The sequence below is a fragment of the Oncorhynchus masou genome, chromosome 21, assembly GCF_036934945.1.
Source record: "Oncorhynchus masou masou isolate Uvic2021 chromosome 21, UVic_Omas_1.1, whole genome shotgun sequence".
NCBI lineage: Eukaryota > Metazoa > Chordata > Actinopteri > Salmoniformes > Salmonidae > Oncorhynchus > Oncorhynchus masou.
The window spans coordinates 20503439-20529827 of record NC_088232.1 but is presented as its reverse complement, the minus strand read 5'-3'; the positions used below and the strand labels follow the sequence as shown (position 1 = coordinate 20529827).

General features: G+C 43.6%; 2 protein-coding genes across 2 annotated transcripts in view; one reads left to right on the top strand and one right to left on the bottom strand.

Annotated features, from left to right (window-relative positions):
* The first annotated feature begins 1689 nt into the window (after window positions 1-1689).
* On the top strand, window positions 1690-11829 carry ankrd6a (ankyrin repeat domain 6a). Its single transcript, XM_064926911.1, is given in 12 exon segments — window positions 1690-1836; window positions 4888-4986; window positions 5475-5672; window positions 5964-6062; window positions 6220-6297; window positions 6565-6699; window positions 6904-7065; window positions 7159-7317; window positions 7587-7739; window positions 10215-10533; window positions 10730-11109; window positions 11275-11829. Coding segments are annotated over 12 exon segments (2118 nt in total). The 3' UTR covers window positions 11464-11829.
* A 2166-nt stretch (window positions 11830-13995) lies between these two features.
* The window catches only part of LOC135507459 (cation channel sperm-associated auxiliary subunit beta-like), a 39017-nt gene continuing 26623 nt past the window's right edge, over window positions 13996-26389 (bottom strand). The window contains exons 16-28 of the mRNA XM_064926993.1: window positions 23251-23402; window positions 21924-22114; window positions 21326-21522; window positions 18839-19027; window positions 18447-18587; window positions 17574-17716; window positions 17128-17325; window positions 16919-17029; window positions 16628-16738; window positions 15707-15848; window positions 14655-14755; window positions 14354-14428; window positions 13996-14217 (exon numbers count right to left, since the gene is read on the bottom strand). Coding sequence (XP_064783065.1) covers window positions 13996-14217; window positions 14354-14428; window positions 14655-14755; window positions 15707-15848; window positions 16628-16738; window positions 16919-17029; window positions 17128-17325; window positions 17574-17716; window positions 18447-18587; window positions 18839-19027; window positions 21326-21522; window positions 21924-22114; window positions 23251-23402 — 1973 coding nt within the window. The remainder of the gene's footprint in view (window positions 14218-14353; window positions 14429-14654; window positions 14756-15706; window positions 15849-16627; window positions 16739-16918; window positions 17030-17127; window positions 17326-17573; window positions 17717-18446; window positions 18588-18838; window positions 19028-21325; window positions 21523-21923; window positions 22115-23250; window positions 23403-26389) is intronic.

Sequence of the window (26389 nt, the reverse complement as noted above, 5' to 3'; positions counted from 1 at the left end):
CTCCTCTGCCTGCCTCTCTGACTGTACTGGAAGACTTTACCATCAAGCCTTTGTTAAATGGATGGATATCTCACTGTGTTGCTGTCATAGCTCTGTCTCTGTGGTTTAAATCTCACTTGTGCACTGATCTGATGCACACATTGGTCACACTCTCTGACTGAGAAGGTGATTGATAGAGAGGCAATATAGGCAGGGGGATAGAGGGAGTGAGAGGAGAAAAATGAAACCAGGAGGTGTCTCCTAATAGTCCAAGTTGGAGGGAGGACAGACGCAGAGTGAGAATAATTTTAATTAGGGCTTAAGCCAAGGGGGGAAACCTGCCTTGCATCCCAAATTACACCCTATTCCCTTTATAGTGCACTCATTTTCTTACCAGGGCCCCATGTACTGTAAAGGGAATATGGTGCCATTTGGGACTCATTGGAGTGACAGGGGCGAGTCAAATGGTAGATGAGGAAACACTATGCATAATAGCAATCTATTTTACCCTGTCATTTTATAATCCCGACAGGTTTATAACCATAGCGATCATACAATTCACTTCTGTGCCTATAGCTTATTCTCCTAACTGGGTGGTCTGGAGGCAGAGCAGTTGTGTGGTGGTATCAGGGCAGGGTTTAACCCTCTCTGCTCCCTGTCTGCTCTGTGTTCCACTCCCAGCCTTTATCTGTAACAGATAGATAGCAGAGCCAGCGAGCAGGATCTCCTCCGCTTCCCCCTGTGGATTATACATGGGGTTGTTTACTGCCTTTAATTCTGCGAGCTGGCACACACATACGTACGTAGACACACACAACCACAGACTCGCCAACACACACACACACACATAAATACGTACTCACCAATGCACATACTGGCTGGCATACACACATGACCATGTACATATGCACGTGACGCATGCACACACAGCGGGCACTCTGTCCGAGAGCAGCAGATTACAGTTGTGTGAGGAGTGAGTGACTATTTGCAGTTTACAGTCGAGCTGAGCTCATTTCAGTCGATGTTTATTTGCCTACTACAATGCTGTAATGCCTTTTGTAAGGAGAGGGCATATTATATATTTTTTAGAATACGGATTTGGATTGAGCCCATCAATCGTCGGTTTGTTGTTTGACTTTTCTCAGGCATACCGCTGCACCCTGACCTTTTTAAAGGGTCAATCTGGGATTGGGATACATCCTGCTGGAACACGGACATCCTGGATGAGGTAAGACAATGCTTTCAGATCAGATAAAAAATATTGACCATTTAGATTTGAAATATATTCATCATATCGACCATTAGATATTGTCCTTGATGTTATTAAAAAAAAGAATGAAATCATTCTTGATGATCTGATACAGCAAACAATATTCCCTATTAGATCATGTTTTTGTTACCCAGATTAGTTTTTCATCCCATTACGTGATCATACCAGACTTCATTTGGTACATAGAGATGCATGGCTTTTTATCTTAGATTGCGTGTTGGAGGTTGATGCACTATTTTTGTGATTGAGATAGAGTTTATCATTTTTATCATTTTAACCTCAGTGTGTAATGTATGTTGTGTGTTGGGTTGCACATTAGTGATGTGTGTGCTCGTGCGTGCATGCATTTGTGTGCGTGTGTATGCATGTGTGCGTCCATGCGTACAAGTGTGTGTTTAACGTTAGTATTCTGTGTGTTGTGTTGACAGTAGTGAGCAGTGATGAGTGACAGGGAGGCAGTCCAGGCCCATGTCCTTCTGTCATCACAGGGCCACCAGACAGCTCTCCACCGAGCAGCCATGGTGGGGAACAGTGATATCATAGACGGACTCATCAAGGGAGGCTGCGCTCTAGACCTGCAGGACAAGGTGAGGGAGAGAAATGTCTCTGAATCTGGATCTGTCCCAATACAGTTGAAGTCGGACGTTTACATACACCTTAGCCAAATACATTTAAACTCAGTTTTTCACAATTTCTGACATTTAATCATAGTAAAAATTCCCTGTCTTAGGTCAGCTAGGATCACCACTTTATTTTAAGAATATGAAATGTCAGAATAATAGTAGAGAGAATGACTTATTTAAGCTTTTATGTATATCATCACATTCCCAGTGAGTCAGAAGTTTACATACACTCAGTTAGTATTTGGTAGCATTGCTTTTAAATTGTTTAACTTGGGTCAAAGGTTTCGGGTAGCCTTCCACAAGCTTCCCACAATAAATTGGGTGAATTTTGGCCCATTCCTCCTGACAGAGCTGGTGTAACTGAGTCAGTTTTGTAGGCATCCTTGTTCGCACACACTTTATCAGTTCTACCCACAAATCTTCCATGGGATTGAGGTCAGGGCTTTGTGATGGTTAATCCAATACCTTTACTTTGTTGTCCTTAATTAAGCCATTTTGCCACAACTTTGGAAGTATGCTTGGGGTCATTGTCCATTTGGAAGACCCATTTGCGGCCAAGCTTTAACTTCCTGACTGATGTCTTGAGATGTTGCTTCAATATATCCACGTAATTTTCCTTCCTCATGATGCCATCTATTTTGTGAAGTGCACCAGTCCCTCTTGCAGCAAAGCACTCTCACAACATGATGCTGCCACCCCCGTGCTTCACGGTCGGGATGGTGTTCTTCGGATTTTTCCTCCAAACATAACGATGGTCATTATATTCAAACAGTTCTATTTTTGTTTCATCAGACCAGAGGACATTTCTCCAAAAAGTATGATCTTTGTCCCCATGTGCAGTTGCAAACCGTAGTCTGGCTTTTTTATGGCGGTTTTGGAGCAGTGACTTCTTCCTTGCTGAGCGGCCTTTCAGGTTATGTTGATATAGGACTCGTTTTACTGTGGATATAGATACTTATGTACCTATTTCTTACAGCATCTTCACAAGGTCCTTTGCTGTTGTTCTGGGATTGATTTGCACTTTTCGCACCAAAGCACGTTAATCTTTAGGAGATAGAACGCGTCTCCTTCCTCAGCGGTATGACAGCTGCATGGTCCCATGGTGTTTATACTTGTGTACTATTGTTTGTACAGATGAACGTGGTACCTTCAGATGTTTGGAAATTGCTCCCAAGGATGAACCAGACTTGTGGAGGTCTACAATTTGTTTTCTGCGGTCTTGGCTGATTTCTTTTGATTTTCCCATGATGTCAAGCAAAGAGACACTGAGTTTGAAGGTAGGTCTTGTAATACATCCACAGCTACACCTCCAATTGACTCAAATGATGTCAATTAGCCTATCAGAAGCTTCTAAAGCCCTGACATCATTTTCTGGAATTTTCCAAGCTGTTTAAAGACACAGTCAACTTAGTGTATGTAAACTTCTGACCCACTGGAATTGTGATACAGTGAATTATACGTGAACTAATCTGTCTGTAAACAATTGTTGGAAAAAGTAGATGTCCTAACCGACTTGCCAAAACTATAGTTTGTTAACAAGAAACTTGTGGAATGGTTGAAAAGCGAGTTTTAATGACTTCAACTTAATTAAGTGTATGTAAACTTCAATCACCTTCAACTGTATATAGTGCATTCGGGAAAGTATTCAGACTCTTTGACTTTTTACACATTTTGTTATGTTACAGCCTTGTTCTAAAATGGAATAAATTCATTTTTTCCCTCTTAATCTACACACAATACCCCATAATGACAAAGTCTTTTAGAAATTGGTGCAAATGTACAGTAAAACGTGTTTACATAAGTATTCAGACCCTTTGCAATGAGACTCGAAATTGAGCTCAGGTGCATCCTGCTTCCATTGGTCATTCTTGAGATGTTTCTACAACTTCATTGGAGTCCACCTGTGTAAAATTCGATTGATTGTACATGATTTGGAAAGGCACACACCTGTCTATATAAGTTCCCACAGTTGACAGTGCATGTCAGAACAAAAACCAAGCCATAAGGTCGAAGAAATTGTCTGTAGAGCATTGTGTCGAGGCACAGATCTGGAGAAGGGTACCAAAACATTTATGCATCATTGACGGTCCCCAAGAACACAGTGGCCTCCACCATTTTTAAATGGAAGAAGTTAGGAACCACTAAGACTCTTCCTAGAGCTGGCCTCCCGGCTAAACTGAGCAATCGGTGGAGAAGGGCCTTAGTCAGGGAGGTGACCAAGAATCCAATGGTCACTCTGAAAGAGCTCCATAGTTCCTTTGTGGAGATGGGAGAACTTTCCATCTCTGCAGCACTCCACCAATCAGGCCTTTATGGTAGAGTGGCCAGACAGAAGCCACTCCTCAGTAAAAGGCAATTCACAGCCAGCTTGGAGTTTGCCAAAAGGCACCTAAAGGACTCTCAGACCATGAGAAACAAGATTCTCTGGTCTGATGAAACCAAGATTGAACGTTTTGGCCTGAATACCAAATGTCAGATCTGGAGGAAACCTGTCACCATCCCTACGGTTAAGCATGGTCGTGGCAGCGTCATGTTGTGGGGATGTTTTTCAGCGGCAGGGACTGGGAGACTAGTCAGAATCGAGGCAAAGCTGAACGGAGCAAATTACAGAGAGATCCTTGATGAAAACCTGCTCCAGAGTGCTCAGGACCTCAGACTGGGGCGAAGGTTCACCTTCCAACATGACAACGACCCTAAGTACACAGCCAAGACAAAGCAGGGGTGGCTTCGGGACAAGTCACTGTATGTCCTTGAGTGGCCCAGCTTGAACCCGATCAAACATCTCTGGAGAGACCTGAAAATAACTGTGCAGCAATGCTCCCGATCCAACCTGACAGAGCTTCAAATCAAATCGTATTGGTCAAATACACATGGTTAGCATCAATTAATGCGAGTGTAGCGAAATTATTGAGCTTCTAGATCCAACCGTGCAGTAATATCTAACAAGTAATCTAACAATTTCACAACAGCTACCTGATACACACAACTACCTTTACGTCTCGCTGTTTCTGATAGGACGGCAACACGGCGCTCCATGAGGTCTCATGGCATGGCTTCTGTCAGTCAGTCAAACTGTTGGTCAAGGCTGGAGCTGACGTTCACGCCAGGAACAAGGTACAGCAATTCGAATGCGAATATGTTAGGTCTAGATCTGTGACCAATGATGGTAAAAATCATTAGGACTGAAATGTTTTTCTGTCTGGTGCCTGACAGGTTTTCCATGCCACTGTCAGAGTGCATCCCAAATGGCACCCTATTCCCTATGTAGTGCATTCCTTTTGAAGTAGTGCACTCTAATACGGTGTCGCTGGAATTTTTTTATAAAAAATGTGTCACATACACCGGATAGGTGCAGTGTTGTTTCACAGGGTCAGTCTATGGTATAATTTGGTATCTTACATGTGTGATTTAATGAAAGTTTGATTTTTATATTTTTATTTTTATTTTTTTTATTTGGCACTCTGCATTTTCCCTGGCTATTGGCCAAGTGGGACGCGACTGTCCCGCCTATCCCAGAGAGGCCTTGCTCAAGGGCACATCGACAGACTTTCCACCTTGACGGCTCGGTTCTGCCACACTAGGCTTTGTGTGTTTGTTCTTAGGCAGGAAACACAGCTCTCCACCTGGCCTGTCAGAATGCCAATGCTCAGAGCGCCCACGTGCTGCTGCTGGGAGGCTCCAGACCAGACATCAAGAACAATGTGGGGGACACCTGTTTGCATGTGGCAGCACGCTACAATCACCTGGCCATGATCAAGATTCTGGTGGGCGCCTTATGCTCTGTTACGGAGAAAAACCAGGTAGGTCCCAGCTTGATTTATATTGTTACTACAGCTCCTTTCACATCATTGATTACTTGTTTAGTGATGCCACAGTAGAGTTTGTGTCCAGTCAGGGAGAGACTGTGTCCAGTCAGTGACTGCTCAACTCTGGGTAGAGGTAACCTTTACATAGATGTAGGATCAGCTTATCCTCCATAACCCTAGGGGGGTGGGCTCCTTTGACTGCTCTTACACCTATAGTCAACTCTTCCCTGTGCCCAGCTAGGGGATAGAGTTAGGGTTAGTCACCTATCTGTTTCCTATACCCAGCTAGGGGACACTGCTCTCCATGTGGCGGCTGCCCTAAACCACAAGAAAACTGTTCAGCTCCTCCTGGAGGCAGGGACTGACGGCAACGCACGAAACATCGTAAGTGTATGCATCTCAAATGCTACTCTATTACCATACAGTGCTGTACTTCTGACCAGTGTACTATATAGGGGGGTTGCATTTAAAAGGAGCATTGTCAACAGTGCAGGGACCTTGTCAGCAACGCAACCTTTCAATTAATTGCTGTGTGTTCCAGGCAGGGAAGACTGCCCTGGACAAGGCCAGAGACTACAACCACAAAGATGTGTCTCTCCTGCTGGCCAGAGCTCCTCAGGTCAGCATAAGATGTTTCTTTGGACATAGACCAACGACACACTGATCTGATACACATTATGAGCTGATTCTGGCATCAAAACACCTGTTAGTGAACTTACATTTCCCTCCAAGGGTGACAGTTTATTAAGGAGTATAAAGAGTGCAGATGATTACCCATCGCCTCGCCTCGCCTAGTCAGTTTTTCCAGTCGGTAATCCAGTCTGTTCTTCATTTTATGTACCTTGGCTTGACTGTGAAGTTTTCTACTCTCCTGTGTTTTGGTCAGGTTCACTGTTTCACTAGAGAAAGGACAGTGAGGAAGAAAAGGGACCGGCTGAAAGCAGAACGCAGAACACAGTCTGTCACTAGAGAAGAAATTCTGCCCAACAAGGTAAAGGCTGTCTGGGGGTAAAATTAGGCGGTGTATATTGACAGGCAAAAAATGGATGACAGTAGACGGCGGTATGCTAACCCAATGTTAAATATGATGTTTACATTATTTGTGCCTCTTGAGTTATTGGGTTGGGGTAAAGCGGAATTCGAACCTTCATGGAGCTTTGTGTACAATTGGACAATAAAGTTATCTTCTCCTTCACCTCTGCCTCCTGGCTGTTTCCTTCATCAGGACAGTGGGTACATGGCTGAGGCGCCTCACGGTAGTGAGCGTAGGGCCAGCAGAGCAGGGCTGCCTCACCATCATCACCACCGCCTTCACTACAGTAAAACATCAGTCACCCCAACCAGCCCTTACCACAGAAGGAGAAGACATAAGCTTTTCAAAGAACAGGTGCTTAGGGGTGTCTCAGGGGATTGGGTTGTGAGGATAAAGACCATTTCTGTTCTCTGCAAGATAATGGACAATGAAGTCTCCTTCTTCCAGGCCTTGGCAGAGGATACTCCGAAAAGAAGAATGAATTGCCATCCCGAACTCCACAGGAAGAGCAGACTGTGTACACATGATGAAGCCCCTCCGCCTCACAACGGAAAAACCTATCAGCTATACACCCTGTACCGCGACAAGGACGGCAATGTCAAACAGGTCAGTCACCACGCCACGTTTTCGTGAAACCACAGATAGAATATTCCATTACCAACTTTTTATTTCCTCTTGAAGTTATTGAAATGTTTCAACCCTAGGGGTGGGGTGTCCATAACTGAAGTGGTAGTAGTGGTACAGTACAGTAGAAGTATTGTTGTTGCTGTTGATATTGGTAATATAAGAGATTTAGAAAGAAACCAATGAAAGAAATCTAAAGAAAATATGTAAAACAAACATCACAATTATACATGATTGTGTCGCCTGGTCAGGCCCCAGCCAATGGCTGCCACTGTAAGCCCCTGATCAAGAGGCTAGAGGGAGAGCTGAACGCCACTAAAGAGGAGATGAGGACACAGATGCTGACGGTTCGGGAGCAAGTCTATACTAGGCTTGGGAGGATGGACCGCAAGAGCACACACCAGGCCTGTCTGCTACCAGTCAATTCAATTCAACTTTGTTGCACACATGGCTTTTTCTGTCTCATACAGAAAGACAAACTGCAAATACAGCCTGTAAACCTCCACTCGAATTTGTGTGGAAATGACATGAATGACATACAGATGTAGCATCTTAATTTGATCACTCTTTTGTGGCTGAGAATTTTCCTACACGGCAGGAAATGCAAACGTGTCGTGTATTTGAGGTTTGAAAGGCTTCTAAAGTTTGTCATATCCACTTGAAAATGTCCGACTTGATTTGCTGCAACAACATTTTTTATTTTTTATTATTTTTTATCAACCCCTTTTTATCACCATATTCCCCCTATAACGCGACACTTTTGAATGCTATTTGAGATGCAACCATGAATTCTGTTTAACTGATAGCTGCTGTTCGGCGTTGTGTTGATCAGATCAAAGTGCTGGACATGTTGACCCAGGAGAGGGTGGCAGCAGAGAGGATGGAGTGTCTCTACAGGATGGACCAGACAGCTGCCCAGGGCAGAGAGGAGGCACAGAGGAGACAGGTATTGTATTACATGGCACAACCACACCCTTATATACGTTCTATCCTCATCCCAAATGGCACTCTATTCCCTATACAGTGTACTCCTTTTAACCAGGGCCTTATTCACCCTTCGTAATAACGTCTGAAACGTATTCACAACATCTGGAACTAACATCTTCACTAACCCACATCTTCTGAAAACATGACAACATGTATTTCTGATGTTCATTCACACACAAAACAGGCAGCAGTCACCCTAACCCCTATGTTTCTCTGGTTGTAGACACACAAAACAGGCAGCAGTCACCCTAACCCCTATGTTTCTCTGGTTGTAGACACACAAAACAGGCAGCAGTCACCCTAACCCCTACGTTTCTCTGGTTGTAGACACACAAAACAGGCAGCAGTCACCCTAACCCCTACGTTTCTCTGGTTGTAGACACACAAAACAGGCAGCAGTCACCCTAACCCCTACGTTTCTCTGGTTGTAGACACACAAAACAGGCAGCAGTCACCCTAACCCCTACGTTTCTCTGGTTGTAGACACACAAAACAGGCAGCAGTCACCCTAACCCCTACGTTTCTCTGGTTGTAGACACACAAAACAGGCAGCAGTCACCCTAACCCCTATGTTTCTCTGGTTGTAGACACACAAAACAGGCAGCAGTCACCCTAACCCCTATGTTTCTCTGGTTGTAGACACACAAAACAGGCAGCAGTCACCCTAACCCCTATGTTTCTCTGGTTGTAGACACACAAAACAGGCAGCAGTCACCCTAACCCCTATGTTTCTCTGGTTGTAGACACACAAAACAGGCAGCAGTCACCCTAACCCCTATGTTTCTCTGGTTGTAGACACACAAAACAGGCAGCAGTCACCCTAACCCCTATGTTTCTCTGGTTGTAGACACACAAAACAGGCAGCAGTCACCCTAACCCCTATGTTTCTCTGGTTGTCCACACACAAAACAGGCAGCAGTCACCCTAACCCCTATGTTTCTCTGGTTGTCCACATACAAAACAGGCAGCAGTCACCCTAACCCCTATGTTTCTTTGGTTGTCCACACACAAAACAGGCAGCAGTCACCCTAACCCCTATGTTTCTCTGGTTGTCCACACACAAAACAGGCAGCAGTCACCCTAACCCCTATGTTTCTCTGGTTGTCCACACACAAAACAGGCAGCAGTCACCCTAATCCTAACCCCTGGGTTTGCGTCCCTTTGATATTTTAAGTAGAAATTGTGCACCATTTAAAAAAAGGCTGTTAAATGAGCTGATGTGCCCTTTTAATATAGACCACATGGAGAATTTATTAAATCAGATTTTTAATATGAATAAAGACATTCAGCATTTTGACATGTTCCTCCTTTTTGACTTCTAAGATTTCATCCCACTTCATCGCAACATTTCTCCAGGTTTGTAAAGCCCTAGTTATTTTGTTGCTTTGACAAAAGTCATTTCTGAAAATTATTATTTAGTCTGTCCCTCATTTTTAGGTCAACCCTGTTTTAATGTGTTGAAACTATTATTTTTTTTACATTTTATTTTGTCTCTAAAGAAAAATGTAACATCTAATAGTAAAACTATAGTGTAAAAGCAGGTGAGCTGGTTGTACTCTTTTTGAACAAGTTTTGTGGTGAAGCTTACTTTCAATTGTCTCTCCCTGTTGCACACAACAAACTTCCTTTCCCCCGCCCCAAGGATTAATGGCTGTTTCGAGGTGAAATCCTCAACCATGTTACAGTCAACCCTGTTACTTTATTTGGCACTTAATAGGCACTTAGTATATTAATATTCGTATTTAACCACTTAACCACCAGAAAAATAGTTTTTTATGAAGTTGAACATGTGCTCTTTATGACAGAATGTTAAAATGAGGTGAAATGAAAAGTTACACTACCCAGAAGGCACACAATTTGTGGAACGACCCCTCTATGGTTCATACCCCAAGCAGGCAGCAGCAACCCAGGAGTTGAAGAGGTGGTGCATGACTCAGATCCAGGATATGGACCTCCACCTCCCAGCCCGCCCCCAGTACTACAAGCTGCTCCCCTCACCGTCTGTGGGGGACGATGGAGACTCAGAGTGCCTCCCCCTGCTCTCTGTCTTCTCTGGGGACAGCAGCAGCTCTCTGGCTAACTACGTCAACCTGCTGTCATGCCCTTCACCCTCGCCTTCAATCACCCACAATGCACCACACAGTCCGGCAATGGAGCAGGGCCAGGGGTCGGGCAGGAAGTACTTTGAGCTGAAGCTGGACAGATCACCAGGTGGGTGTTAGGAGGAGCATGAAATGAGAATGAGACATGGGAAGGTGGTTCCAGAAATCAAGTCACAATCTAAAAAAAAAAAGTATGAATTTCTTTAACCTCGTCCCAACATTTTTGGTGATGAAGTTGTGGGGTTGACAGTAGGTCTAGGTCCTACACCTCTGATTTAGAAAACGCACAAGCGTGAAAAAACAAGCTCCATTTCTCGTTCCTCCCTTCTCAGATGACGACCAGAACACTACTCCTCTCCCTCTGCTAGCTCACCGCCATCACCCAGGAATCCCCCTGAGCTCTACCGCCACCCGGTGTCAGCATCCAGAACTGCTCTCCAATCACATTCCGGGGCTGATCTGGGATGGCTGCTCCAGCAGCAGCCAGTCTCCCACCGGCAACTGGAAGCAGGGCCGGGGCCAGGACAGCCATGGCTGGCACCACAAGAAGCACCTCCGGGACCGGATCAGGACGCGCGGCCTGATGAGACCACCCAGTGTCGGGACCAGGACCCTAGAGTTCTTCATTGACAGACCCCCTGAGCCCACATTCAGTCAGGAGAGAAACAACCTACACGCCATGGAGGTAACTGATGACAAGATAGCTGTGGTGAATACTATATCAATGGCTTCACATTGCCCTCTGGTGGGCTGTGGACCAATGATTCCTTTTCACTTGGATTCTGGGAAGGGGTTGTGTGTGGAGAAGGGGTAACTTCTTCTTCACTCACTTCATGTATCTTTGTTGCAGGTGACCCAGAGGTTCTTTGAGACAGTGTCCACTCAGCTGGAGTGCTGGTATGAGAGGAAGATCCAGGATGCCAAGCGGCAGGCAGAGCTCAGGGCACAGCAGGACAGGGCCGAACTCCTGCAGCGAATAGGAAGCCTGGAGGAGGAGCTTGAACAGCTCAGGATGACCAATGGGAGCACAGACAGTTGATGCCAACCGGGCTGACATCATGAGTTTGAGCAGAGGAAGAGATGAAGCGAGAGGGTTTACATTGCCCAAAATCTGTCCACGAAAATAAGACCGCAAAGTGAGGAATCTTTTATGGAGGACAATGAGTCGAATTTGGATAAGAAAAACTTGAATTGCTTACTTGATCAAATCAAAGTTTCAAAATGGTTAGGTTGTTATGAATGCATTGATGTAAGTGAACGCATGTGGCATTTCGGAAACCTAAAAAAAATCAAACTTAATCTGAGTTGTGCCTTTTGTTCACAAGTGTATCTGCCCTCTCATTGGCTAGAATAGTCCCACCTGATCTCGACTCCTTTGGCCTGCCTTCCATCAAAGACAATACAGTGCTTCCATCTTTGAGGACACTCATTTCCAATGTTAGTGGTCACTCGACTATCTTGTCAATATAATAGATTGTCATTGGTTTGACCCTTACCTTAACCTAATTGTAACCCATTTGAAAATGAAATATCACATCTCCCCTTTGTTTTTCCCATTTATTGCTTATACAGTGCCTTGCAAAAGTATTCAACCCCCTTGACATTTTTTTCAATTTTATTCCATTACAACCTACAATTTAAATGGATTTTTATTTGGTTTTCATGTAATGGACATACACAAAATAGTCCAAATTGGTGAAAAAAACCCCAGAAAAGTGGTGAGTGCATTTGTATTCACCCCCTTTGCTATAAAGCCCCTAAATAAGATCTGGTGCAACCAATTACCTTCAGAAGTCACTTAATTAGTTAGATTGCACACAGGTGGACAATATTTAAGTGTCACATGATCTGTGACATGATCTCAGTATACATACACCTGTTCTGAAAGGCCCCAGAGTCTGCAACACCATCAAGCAAGCAGCACCATGAAGACCAAGGAGCTCTCCAAACAGGTCAGAGACAAAGTTGTGGAGAAGTACAGATTAGGGTTGAGTTATAAAAAAATACCAGAAACTTTGAGCATCCCACGGAGCACCATTAAATCCATTATTAAAAAACTGAAGAATATGGCACCACAACAAATATGCCAAGAGAGGACAGCACACCAAAACTCACGGACCGGGCAAGGTGGGCATTAATCAGAGAGAAAACAAAGAGACCAAAGATAACCCAGAAGGAGCTGCAAAGCTCCACAGCGGAGATTGGAGTATCTGTCCATAGGACCACTTTAAGCCGTACACTCCACAGAGCTGGCTTTACGGAAGAGAAAAAAGCCATTGCTTAAAGAAAAAAATAAGCAAACACATTTGGTGTTCGCCAAAAGGCATGTGGGAGACTCAAGGAAAACTCTATGTCTGACGCAAACCCAACACCTCTCATCACCCTGAGAATACCATCCCCACAATGAAGCATGGTGGTGGCAGCATCAAGCTGCGGGGGTGTTTTTCATCGGCAGGGACTGGGAGACTGGTCAGAATTGAAGGAATGATGGATGGCACTAAATACAGGAAATTCTTGAGGGAAACCTGTTTCAGTCTTCCAGAGATTTGAGACTGGGACGGAGGTTCACCTTCCAGCAGGACAATGACTCTATGCATACTGCTAAAGCAACACTCGAGTGGTTTAAGGGACACATTTAAATGTTTTGGAATGGCCTAGTCAAAGCCCAGACCTAAATCTAGTTGAGAATCTGTGGTATGACTTAAAGATTGCTGTACACCAGCGGAACCCATCCAACTTGAAAGAGCTGGAGCAGTTCTGCCTTGAATAATGGGCAAAGATCCCAGTGGCTAGATGTGCCAAGCTTATAGACACATACCCCAAGAGACCTGCAGCTGTAATTGCTGAAAAAGGTGGCTCAACAAAGTATTGACTTTGGAGGGGGTGAATAGTTGTGAATAGCATGCTCAAGATTTCAGTTTTTTTTGTCTTATTTCTTGTTTGTTTCACCCCAAAAATATTTTGCATCTTCAAAGTAGTAGGCATGTTGTGTAAATCAAATGATATAACCCCCCCCCCCCATTTTTAAAAATTTAAATTCCAGGTTGTAAGGCAAAAAAAAAAAAGGAAAAATGCTAAGGGAGGTGAATACTTTCACAAGCCACTGTAGCTGCTCCTATGCCGCATTCCAATTTAATATGGGTTACTACGTACTCACGACGATGAGTGATGTGTTTTCTTTATGGATCATTCCCGACTACTCCTCCAGGCCTGAGATAATATGTGATACTACTACATTATATTCTGGTAGGTTGTATCTGACAAAGTCCTAATGGCAACAAATCCTGGTTTACTTTTTGTGAAAACAGTTTTTTACAGTTTGTATTTTCTTTGAAAACACAGCAACAACCAATAAAACCCACTCCGAGCATGTGTTTTTCCTTTCATTTGTACCTTTTCATCTTTGCTAGTTTCTTTCAATCTTTCCCAAATACAAATTTCATGGAACACACATTTGAAAACAGGATCAATCTGAACACTAAAAACATTTACATCTCACACTTAGGTTAAAAGGCTAAAAATGGAACGTACAACTCTATAAGACACTCTTACAATGCCGAACTGTAAAATCCTACTCAGGTCCCTGTGTCGTGGTAGAGTTCTGGGTTCTGGTTGGCGAGATGGTGGGCTTGTGTTTCTTGAGGAGGGTTTTGAGGCTGCTCTTGGTTGGCATGGCAACGCCGTTGTATATGAGAAGGAAGCCAAAGAGCAGCAGGCCTCCCAGGATGATGGCTGCCATGTTGTTGACGAGGTGTTGGGTTGGGAACGCCAGCGGAGGCTCGTCTACGTAGATCTACCCGTATGGAAAGAGAGAGAAAGGGAGAGCGAGAAAGGAAGGAGAGAAATAGGTGAGGGCCGGAGGTTATCTTGCTCTTCCTCTTTTTTTTATTCGTTACTGACTTCAGTGTAAAAGCTACAGGGTTCCTCACCTGTACCTCCTCCACTAGGTCACACAACACAACTCCAGGAATGACAGAGATACGGAAGTGGAAAAGCTCAGAGCCCTGTGGAAAATAATGGTGGTGGTTGTTAGGTTGGAGAAATATTATATTTATAACATTGTCACAATGAAACCCCAGATGGAAACTTCTATTTCATAGCACAATTCGCATGACTGAAATGACTATGTCTATGCAGACGCTTTCAGATTACACTCAACTGTTTTACAATTTATATTCAATTTTTATGACAATTTATGTCATATAGTCAGGGAGACTGTAGATGATTTACATATAGGCTGATCTGCAGTCCTTCTGGGTTGTAGAGATTGTTCTTTAGACTGTCTTCAAGATATTGTCTCATCCTGTCCATGGTGGGGGTGGCATGGGTCCCTACCAACACAAAGGATGGGAAAAGACGGTTTAACAACAGAGAATGTGTGTTTCACTATAGTGCACTAGAGACCTGCCCATTAGGCAACATTTTGCAAGGGAAGTCCTGATCACACCCTTTTCTGGTTGAAATCAGTTTTTCTGGTTGAAAAGATGACAGAAAATATGTATTTTTCACATTTTAAAGTTGCAATCCTGAATGGTGACATGGCCACGTCCGTTTGGGATATTACAAAAACACATATGTTTGTTTAATTTTAAATTTGTAGTTTTACCCCTTTTTCGCCCCAATTTAGTGATATCCAATTGGTAGTTACAGTCTTGACACCCTGCCTGTTTAACCCGTAGGCCAGCCGTACCAATGCGTCGGAGGAAACACCTTACAACTGGCAACCGTGTCAGCGGGATCAAACTCGGATCTGTAATGACGCCTCTAGCACTGCGACGCAGTGCCTTAGACTGCTGCCCCACTCGAGAGGCCCCAACAACAAAAGACGTTACTGCAAACAACAAACACTGTTTTTTCCCTGACTCGGACATCATTTGGGGGACCGAGTGGTACAGCATTCTAAAGCACTGCATCGCAGTGCTAGAGGCGTTACTACAGAGCCGGGTTCGCTCCCGGGCTGTATCACAACCCGGCCATGATCGGGAGTCCCATAGGGCGGAGCACAATTGTCATCCGGGTTAGGGAAGGGTTTGGTCGGGGTAGGCCATCATCTTAACTGACTTGACAAGTTAAATAAAGGTTAAATAAAAATTGAACACGCGATAGAACAGCAGAATGTGTACTGCAAATTATATTTTTTTTTACTCAACGCACCTCGCCTCCATTTCAGCCACAAAACAAAAACAAAGGTGCTGGGGCGGACAGTGGTGCTGTTTCCCCTAAAGCTGATTCCATCTTTAAAAACATCCTTATATTGCAAAACCTTCTGGGATGAGACTGACCTGTGACCTTCCAGCTGGTCCGGTTGTTGACCTCTGTGACAGTAACAAAGTAAGGAGAGCAGAGCGGGTGGTCAGCGTGGTTGGTTCTCCTCAGGAACAGGGTGATGTTGAAGTCAGTCACAGGAAACGTTAGCCTCAGGACCTACAGTACAACACAGAGGACATGGGAAAGACTCAAATATTTTTAACCAATATACGATTTTTATATGATTTCATTCATGTTCGCAGTCGACAAGACTGAATTATGCAGAATGCACAGTTACATTAAGACAATACTTTAATATATTCCACTAAGTGGTACTAAATATGAGTGTATAGCATATTCAATATTGTTTTGTGTTATAAATGTTACAATATTTAATGTATAGTACCAGTCAGAAGTTTGGACACACCTACTCATTCAAGGGTTATTCTTGATTTATCTATTTTCTACATTGTAGAATAATAGTGAAGACATCAAAACTCTGAAATAACACGTATGGAATTTGCTTATTGAAGCTGTTCTTGCCATAATATGGACTTGGTCTTTTACCAAATAGGGCTATCTTCTCTATACCAACCCTACCTTGTCACAACACAACTGATTGGCTCAATGCATTAAATAAATAAATTCCACAAATTAACTTTTAACAAGGCACACCTGTTTATTGAAATGCATTCCAGGTGACTACCTCTGGAAGCTGGTTGAGAGAATACCAAGAGTGTGCAAAGCTGTCATCAAGGCAAAGGGTGGCTACTTTGAAGAATATAAAATATTTTTTTTATTTGGTTACTACATGATTATTTCATAGTTTTGATGTCTTCACTACTATTCTACAAAGTAAAAAAAGAACATGTCCAAACTTTTGACTGGTACTTTATATGAAATTGATTTTTTTTTGGAAGACATTGATGATTGATCACACTGATGCAGATGTGTACCCTCTGTCTGCAGTCAGAGTTGATGGCCAGAGGAGAGACTTTCAGTATGTCTGTGCAGCCACATTCCTCTGCGGACCTTTTCCCTGCACACTGCTTATAGCGACCAGAGTTCTGGAGGAAGGCACACAATTTGTCACCCACAGACACTATGTATCACAGCTTACACCCAATACGAAACACAACACAGAAGCACACATAGACACTTGGTTAAGTTACACTGCACAACAATACAAGACTTGCTCAGCTTGGAGAGTAGTGCTGACGTGTGTGAACCTTGTGACCTGTACTCACCTTGGAGATGGGGTAGTGTTCTCTGGGGCGGGGATGACTTGGGTCAGCGTTATAGATGTTGTCTGAGGTCGGGATTAAAACACCTAGTTGGGAGGGAGGCCGGTAGTTCACCTGAAGCACACACACACACGCATCTCATTATCTGCACACAGGTCAACTAATAAAACATTGATCACATGCCTGTAACCCAGTGTGTCTCTATCTCTCACAGGCAGGTTGAAGAGCCTCTTGTTGTCCATGTGATCCTCGGGATCCGCGTGGATCCATTCGTGGTCACTGATTGGCTGTTGGGAGACATAGACGATTTGGAGTCCCTCGGGGCAGGAGTTCTGTAGCGTGAAGGTGAAGGAGGAGGACCTACACAACAGAGAGGCTTCTGGGATGTATACCGTCACTGTGGTGGTTGCCTAAGGGCAGAGGGAAAGATATCACAACACAATACAATGGAGGAACAGACTTCAGACAACTGCATTCAGCAGGGTTGGGGTTCTTTCAATTAAAAAAATGGAATTGGAATTTCAGGTAAATTCCAGAATTGAGTGAATTGAAATGGAATTGACCTATACCCTGATATACAACTACAAAATGTTATTATTAGTCTATATAGGCAAACGCAAGGATGATATGAGGGTGATTTGGAGTATTGGGGATATACCTTCTTGCAGAGGTGACTGAAGGCGGTGAGGGTGAGCATGTGGTTGTTGGTGTCGTCCCAGGAGTGTCTGGCTGTGACTCGGATGGCCAGAGGGTTGGTCAGAACCACACGCATGAACTTCTTATGGTACACCATGGACAAAGCTGCACACACACAGGTTTTGTTAGAACGAGAGCATTAAAGCTGGACTCCTTAAGTGGTGAAACTGTTTGGGATATTACAACAAAGAAGTTACTGCAAAAACCTGACATCAATGAACACGTGTGACAGAACAGCAGAATAATTCAAAACAAAATGACCACACTGAAGGAGGCCCTGTTTCCCCTAACGCAGATCTCAATCTTAAACTATAGACTACCCTTTCAAAAGAATGTAGACAGCGATACACAGTGAATAGGACTTGGTGTTAGCTTCTAATTTTCAGACTGAAAACTCGGACACTATGAAAGCTTAAACCAAGTTTATTCTTCCCCGGAGGATCAACACAGCTGCATTAGACAAAGACATTGTTCACACAAGCACTGATATCTAACCGTTTCTCCTAGGCTGCAACCGGCCAACAGTATTATCCAAAAATAGACATTCTAATGACATATCTCACATAAACATGCAATAAAATAAATAAAACATATTATTTATAAATGTTTACCTAAATAATTCTGATTCCGCTACGACATTGTACACACTATATACCTTCCTCCCACAGATAACCATTTACTTCTGGTGTAGACCCTCTAAACCTAGGCACTCAATATTTCAATAGGATACCTGATAATTAACCCTATCCCAAGTTTAGGAGTTAGTACCCAGAATCCATTATTGGTAAGAACCCAGACACCACACACCTCAACCCCCCACACCACCACTACTCACAGTAGTCGGACATGAAGGCCTTGAAGGTGAAGTTGAGCTTTTCTCTGACGTTGATCCTCATCAGAGCGTTATTCCTCACACCGTTCAATGACTGCAGGGCGTGACGACATGGCCCCTCCTTCATCCCCCAGCTCCCCCGGCCTAGATGGATAAACGGATGGATCTATTTCACACATTTAAAACACATACAGGGTTGGTTTCCCAAATCTAGATTACGTCTCGTCTTGGATTAAGAAGTACTTTCAATGGAGAATCTCTTATCAAGCATACTTTTTAGCCCAGGACCAGGCTTAATCTGTATACAGGAAACGAGCCCATAGACTTACCTCAGGCGAGTACTACAACAATACACATTCAAAATCTTTGAGGATGTAATAACACACAATAAACACAGTAACCTGCAGAGTGGAAGAGCAGCCACTCTCCTGACCGGTGGCTGGTCAAGGGGAGCACGAGGGCTGGCATGGTGGGTTTGGCTAGGGCACTGCCGTTGGGCAGCAGCCCTGTGATGAGGTAACTGCTGAAGCCTGGTGCTACCACAGCCTTCCCCACGTGGGACAAATTAAACCCCTGGGACGGATCTGGACAAGACAGGACAGCTCAGAGTTCATCACAGGAGAAAGAGCAGCAGGGTTGACTAAAGCGGTATTTACCACAGAAGAATGATAGTGTTATCATCTAAGAAATCAAATCAAATCAAATGTTATTGGTCACATACACATGGTTAGCAGATCTTAATGCGAGTGTAGCAAAATGCTTGTGCTTCTAGTTCCGACCGTACAGTAATATCTAACAAGTAATCTATCAATTCACCAACAACTACCTAATGCACACAAATCTAAAGGGGTGAATGAGAATATGTACATGTAAGTATATGGATGAGCGATGGCCGAGCAGCATAGGCAAGGTGCAATAGATGGTATAAAATACAGTATATAAATATGATATGAGTAATGTAAAATATGTCAACATTATTAAAGTCACATTATTTAAAGTAGCATTGTATAAGGTGACTAGTAATCCATTTATTAAAGTGGCCAGTGATTGGGTCTCAATGTAGGCAGCAGCCTCTCTGATTTAGTGATGGCTGTTTAGCAGTCTGATGGCCTTGAGATAGAAGCTGTTTTTCAGTCTCTCAGTCCCAGCTTCGACGCACCTGTACTGACCTCGCCTTCTGGATGGTAGCAGTGTGAACAGGCAGTGGCTCGGGTGGATGATGTCCTTCATGATCTTTATGGCCTTCCTGTGACATCGGGTGCTGTAGGTGTCATGGAGGGCAGGTAGTTTGCCCCCGGTGATACGTTGTGCAGACCGCACCACCAGGCTGTGATACAGCCCGACAGGATGCTCTCGATTGTGTATCTGTAAAAGTTTGTCAGGGTTTTGGGTGAAAAGCCAAATTTCTTCAGCCTCATGCGGTTGACGAGGCACTGTTGCGCCTTCTTCACCACACTGTCTGTGTGGGTGGACTATTTCAGCTTGTCTGTGATGTGTACGCAGAGGAACTTAAAACTTTCCACCTTCTCCACTGCTATCCGGTCGATATGGATAGGGAGGGGGGGTGCTCCCTCTGCTCTTTGCTGAAGTCCACGATCATCTCCTTTGTTTTGTTGACGTTGAGTGAGAGATTGTTTTCCTGACACCACACTCCCCGATTGCCCTTACCGCTGAGCACGCACCCTTGTAGGGCCCCAGTGTTGAGGGTCAGAGAAGTGGAGATGTTGTTTCCTACCTTCACCACCTGGGGGGCGGCCTGTAAGAAAGTCCAGGACCCAATTGCACAGGGCGGGGTTGAGGCCCAGGGCTTCCAGCTTGATGATGAGCTTGGAGGGTACTATGGTGTTGAATGCTGAGCTGTAGTCAATGAACAGCATTCTTACATAGGTATTAATTTGGTCCAGATGGGATAGGGCAGTGTGCAATGCGATGGCGATTGCGTCGTCTGTGGACCCGTTGCGGCGTTATGCAAACTGAAATGGGTCTAGGGTGGCCGGTAAGGTAGTCTCCCAAAGCACTTCATGATGACAGAAGTGAGTGCTACGGGGCGGTAGTCATTTAGTTCAGTTATCTTTGCTTTCTTGAGTACAGGAAAAATGGTGGCCATCTTGAAGCATGTGGGGACAACAGACTGGGATAGGGAGAGATTGAATATGTCCGTAAACACACCAACCAGCTGGTCTGCGCATCCTCTGAGGACGAGGCTAGGGATGCCGTTTGGGCCAGCAGCCCTGCGGGGGTTAACACGTTTAAATGTTTTACTTACGTCAGCCACGGCGCAGTCCTTGTTAGCGGGGCTGCGACGGTGGTACTGTATTATCTTCAAGAGAGCAAAGAAGGTGTTTAGTTTGTCTGGAAGCGTGACGTAGGTGTCCGTGACGTGGCTGGTTTTCTTTTTGTAGTCTGTGATTTCCTGTAGACCCTGCCGCATACGTCTCATGTCTGAGCCGTTGAATTGCGACTCCACCTTGTCCCTATACCGACATTTTGCTTGTTTGATTGCCTTGTAGAGGGAATAACTACACTGTTTATCTTAACTTCAAATGTGCACACTTAAATGTAATCTTCCTTCAAATAGATCTGGCAAGTCAGACAGCTCATAGTTTACCCCAGGAGAAACCGAAACAGGCTGGGTTAAATAAAGCTATGAGTTGTGAGTAGTGGTTGATTTATTTTGGATCGTGCCTTAAGACTCATGACGAGAGATTGAGATCGTAGCTAGAAATATCACATTCATTTACTTGGAAGGATAGGAACATATCTGAAACGTCGCATGATTCTGTTAGAATTTCAGGACTAGTAAGCAGCACAAAATAAGTTTGGGAATCACTAAATGTAAATGAACAAACAAGTCAGTTGATGCTATCTTTCTTTCCAGTTACCTAGGTCTTTGAGCTGCAGTGTAACAATGAGCCCCTCGGGCTCCCCCTTCTTCACCAACAGGTCATATAACTGCACAGGCTCCGCATTCAAGCTGGCTCCTTTGATTGGCTCCAGGATCTCCCCGACGACAACCCCAGAGAACCCCTTCAGATAGTGAGTCCGGAACACCTCTGTGATCACCACCATGCCTCCGTCACTGGGGGAGAACACACACACACACACATGTATGGACATGCACACACGCACATCTGGAGGACACTGATGGCATTTACTAAGACACATAAGACAATACAAAGATATAAAGACACTCAATAGTAGATAGGAAAGTCAATATGAGATAAGAAAGTCAATACTAGATCAGGAAGTCAATATTAGATAAGGAAGTCAATAATAGATAAGGAAGTCAATATTAGACAAGGAGGTCAATATTACATGTAGACAAGGAACAAGTGTCTAAAATAGTTCAAAAGATCCACAAGATGACAGGTTAAAGAGATTTTGAACATGTAAGAGGTAAATGTATGGTTGAGGATAGTATTGAACAGGTGAAAAGGAAATGGGGAGTAAGGAAGAGACTAGGGCTAGTGTCCCCCCCACCTGAAGTAGATGACCTTGCCCACGTGGTCAGGTGAGAAGTGGCTGGCAGGTGCCACGGTGAGAGGGTTGTTCCTGCCCTGGAGGTTGTTTCCGTTAGCATGGTCATTGATGACAGCGTTCTCGTGGAGCAGGACTGTGTGGTCTGTGGTGTACTGGAGGGCCAGGGCTTTGTCAAAACTCATCTCATGTTTCTTTTGGGACACAAACACACAGTAGGTTAAAAATCAAGATATCAGTGTATGTCTGCAACAGGCCTGACAGACAGGAGAATATCGTATTGGCCAGTATAAACAACAGATGGTGTGCTATGAAGCCATTTCTACACCAACAGTTGTCAAAAACTGCAGTAACCCGATTCTTATTGCGTGTAGACCAAAGAATCTGCCGGGACTGAATGGGATACGTGAGATAACGAGCTGCAGTAGTTCTGGTCTTTGGGTTTTGGCACTGGTTATATGGACATATCAGAATTGTGCGAAGGCAGTGCTTAAACTGCTTCACTTCAAGTGCTTTGCGCGTGTGCCCATGTGGGTCGAAAGGGGCGGGGGTGGGGGGGCCTTTGGCTTGGAGTTTCCTTTTACAAGGGTGGAGACTTCGCAAACCATCGGAACTCTCAATTTCAAACACATTTTGACCCAGAAGTTAATCATGCAGTTGACCAAATTACGCAAGATTTTACTTCTGGGTTAACTAACATTAGTCTGAGGACAGTGTCTACACTAACTAGGTCCTGTTCAGTTGGGAATAGTGCCTCTGTGTTTCAAAAACAAAATCTCCTGACTGAACAGGCCGTTGGTCTGTACCGTTATGAGGTGGTCTATTTCAACGGTCCTGTAGCTAAAGCAACTTTGGTTATGTTCAGTATACAGACCGTAGCAAAACGTTTGCAACACTGACCTCTATGAGGTGGTCAATCTCGATGGTCCTGTAGCTAAAGGGCAATTCCACAGTGACAGAATGATGCTGAGACAAACTTTTGACCTTAAAATGCATGTTAAGTTAAACAAACCATACAACTCTATGCACAAGGACCACTTTTAACCAAATCACTTTTTTTGTGCCATCATTCTGTTACCAAACTGTGCATCTGCACTGTTCTTCAAGTAAATGTGTTTTTGTAAAAATGTCTGTGGAAATTCTTAAAAGGTGTCTTTGTGCATTGAGATGCATGGTCTGTTTAACTTTGCAATCCTTGGATTTTGTTTGGCATACATTTTAAAGTGAAACATCTGAGTCTCAGCATCATTATGTTACCGTGAAATTGACCTAAAGCAACTGGGGTTGTGTTGAGTAGGGCATACCGTAGCAAAATGTTTGCAACACTGACCTCTATGAGGTGGTCTATCTCGATGTTCCTGTAGCTAAAGCCACTGGGTTTGTCTTTGTCCAGCTGAACAGCAATTAGGATGCCCATGTGACCACACAGTAGAGTACTGGCTACATCCAGGGTCTCGTTCAACCACGCATACCTGGCAAGACCTTCAGGAGGACAAAAATGGGTGGGGATGGGGGAGATGGGATGTGATGGGAATTCTGTCAGGTTCAAGTAGGGCTGTGGTGGTCATGAAATTTTGTCAGCTGGTTATTGTCATGCAAAAGACTGCCGGTCTCATAATTAACATCTCCAGGCTTCCATGCATATAAGCCGCTGATGGGACATCTGCATTTAAAATAGCTGAATAAATCAATTTAATATACACCATCACAATAAATCCATTATTTATTTTAGCCAGGTCTAAAGAAAGATTATATGAAGAATATGTATTTTTAGAAGAACAGAATATGTTGGCCTACTGTATGTTATCTGGCTATGCTCCATGCCTTAGGCTGGACGCTTGTTCATTTAGCAGACTAGATATGCTAATAAGTGTCGTGGCATTATTTTATATTATATGATTTTATAGTAACTAGAATATAATTGAACTTAGCTGAATAAAATGGAACGGATATTTTTCCCATTCCGGAGCGAGTGCACATGGCTATGTTGAGCGTAAAAGTGATCATTTGAAACAGGTCCTATATAATAGATTTAGAGTTATTTGGCAAAGCTTGCAGTCTGTTCCATGCCTCAGTCTGCACACTTTGTTCTCTCATTAAGTGATCATATTTTCCCTATTCTAAATGTAATCTTGCCTTTACTATCATGTAAAAGTAGTTCTAATTTAGAATGGGCCATATATCAAATGGGCAGAAACAGGGGCATGGGAAAAAAGACATGTCATCCATTTGCACTCGAATAGTGAATGGAGGCAACTTTTTAGCTGGTTTGGTTATTTGGAGAAAGGAATGAAGGAGAGAGGAAAATATGGAAATGTATAGTGGTGAGATATTCTGTAGCTAAAGGTAATGCTCTATATTACTAGGCATTTCAAAATCAAATACAAATTCATATACAGTGCATTCAAAAAGTTTTCAGACCCCTTGATTTAGAATTCAAGGCACCCTTAACCAGCCCGGCTACCACAGCATTATGCAGCGATACGCCATCCCATCTGGTTTGCACTTAGTGGGACTATCATTTGTTTTTCAACAGGACAATGACCCAACACACCTCCAGGATCTGTAAGGGCTCTTTGGCCAAGGAGTGACAGAGTACTGCATCAGATGCCCTCCAAAATCACTTAACCTCAACACAATTGAGATGGTTTGGGATGAGTTGGAGGAGTGAAAGAAAAGCAGCCAACAAGTGCTCAGCATATGTGGGAACTCTTTCAATACTGTTGGAAAAGCATTCCAGGTGAAGCTGGTTGAAAGAATGCCAAGAGTGTGCAAAGCTGTCATCAAGGCAAAGTGTGGCCACTTTGAAGAACCCAAATATATTTTGATTTGTTTAACACTTATTTGGTTACTACATGATTCCATATGTGTTATTTCATAGTTTTGATGTCTTCACTACTTTGTACAATGTAGAAAATAGTAAAAATAAAGAAAAACCCTTGAATGAGGAGGTGTGTCCAAACATTTGACTGGTACTGTACATAAGTATTCAGACCCTTTGCTATGAGACTCGAATTTTAGCTCAGGTGCATCCTGTTTCCATTGATTATTTTTGAGACATTTCTATAACTTGATTGGAGTCCACCTGTGGTAAATTCATTTGATTGGATATGATTTGGAAAGTCACACACCTGTCTTTATAAGGTCCCACAGATGACAGTGCATGTCAGAGCAAAAACCAAAAACCGACGACCCTAAACAAACAGCCAAGACAACGCAGGAGTGGCTTTGGGAAAAGTCTCTGAATGTCCTTGAGTGGCCTAGCCAGAGCCAAGATTCTGTGCAGCGACACTCGCCATCCAATCTGACAGAGGTGGAGAGAAGAATGGGAGAAACTCCCCAAATATAGGTGTGCCAAGCTTGTAGTGTCATACCCATGAAGACTCGAGGCTGTAATCGCTGTCAAAGGTGCTTCAACAAAGTTCTGAGTAAAGGGTCTGAAAACTAATGTAAATGTGATATCATTAAAAAAAATTTTTTATACATTTGCTAACATTTCTAAAAAACTGCTTTTGCTTTGTAAATATGGGGTATTGTGTGTAGATTGGTGAGGGAATTTTTAAAAATAAATAAATGTTAGAATATGGCTGTAACGTAACAAAATGTGGAAAAGGTCAAGGGGTCTGAATACTTTCCGAATGCACTGTATACTGAACAGAAATTAAACGCAACATGTAAAGTGTTGGTCCCATGTTTCATGAGCTGAAATAAAAGATCCCAGAAATGTTCCATATGCACAAAAAGCTCATTTCTTACCATCCCTGTTAGTGAGCATTTCTCCTTTGCCAAGATAATCCATTGACTTGACAAGTATGGCATATCAAAAAGCTGATTAAACAGCATGATTATTACACAGGTGCACCTTGTGCTGGGGACAATAAAAGGCCACTCTAAAATGTGCAGTTTTGTCACACAACACAATGCCACAGATGTCTCAAGTTTTGAGGGAGCATGCAATTGGCTTGCTGACTGCAGGTATGTCCACCAGAATGGAATGTTCATTTCTCTACCATAAGCCACCTCCAACGTCATTTTAGAGTATTTGGCAGTACGTCCAACCAGCCTCACAATCGCAGACCACGTGTAACCACGCCAGCCCAGGACTTCCAAATTCCCCCCAGGCCCACCCATGTCTGCGCCCCTGCCCAGCCATGTGAAATCTATCAATAAAGGCCTAATTAATTTATTTCAAATGACTGATTTCCTTAAATTAACTGTAACTCAGTAAAATCATTGAAATTGTTGCATGCGGTGTTTATACTTTTGTTCAGTATATAACTGTAGGTTCGCCGCCCTGTACAATCATTGAACCAACAGCATCGCCTAGGCCTATATGTTCTCTCCCAGACTCATGAATAGAACGTTTGCAGCGTAGCATAAGGGAACCAGTCCATCCAGTATGAATAATAAGTCTGGCGATTACTACAATTAGTTACATTTTGGAGTATAGGCAAGACAAATTATGTACC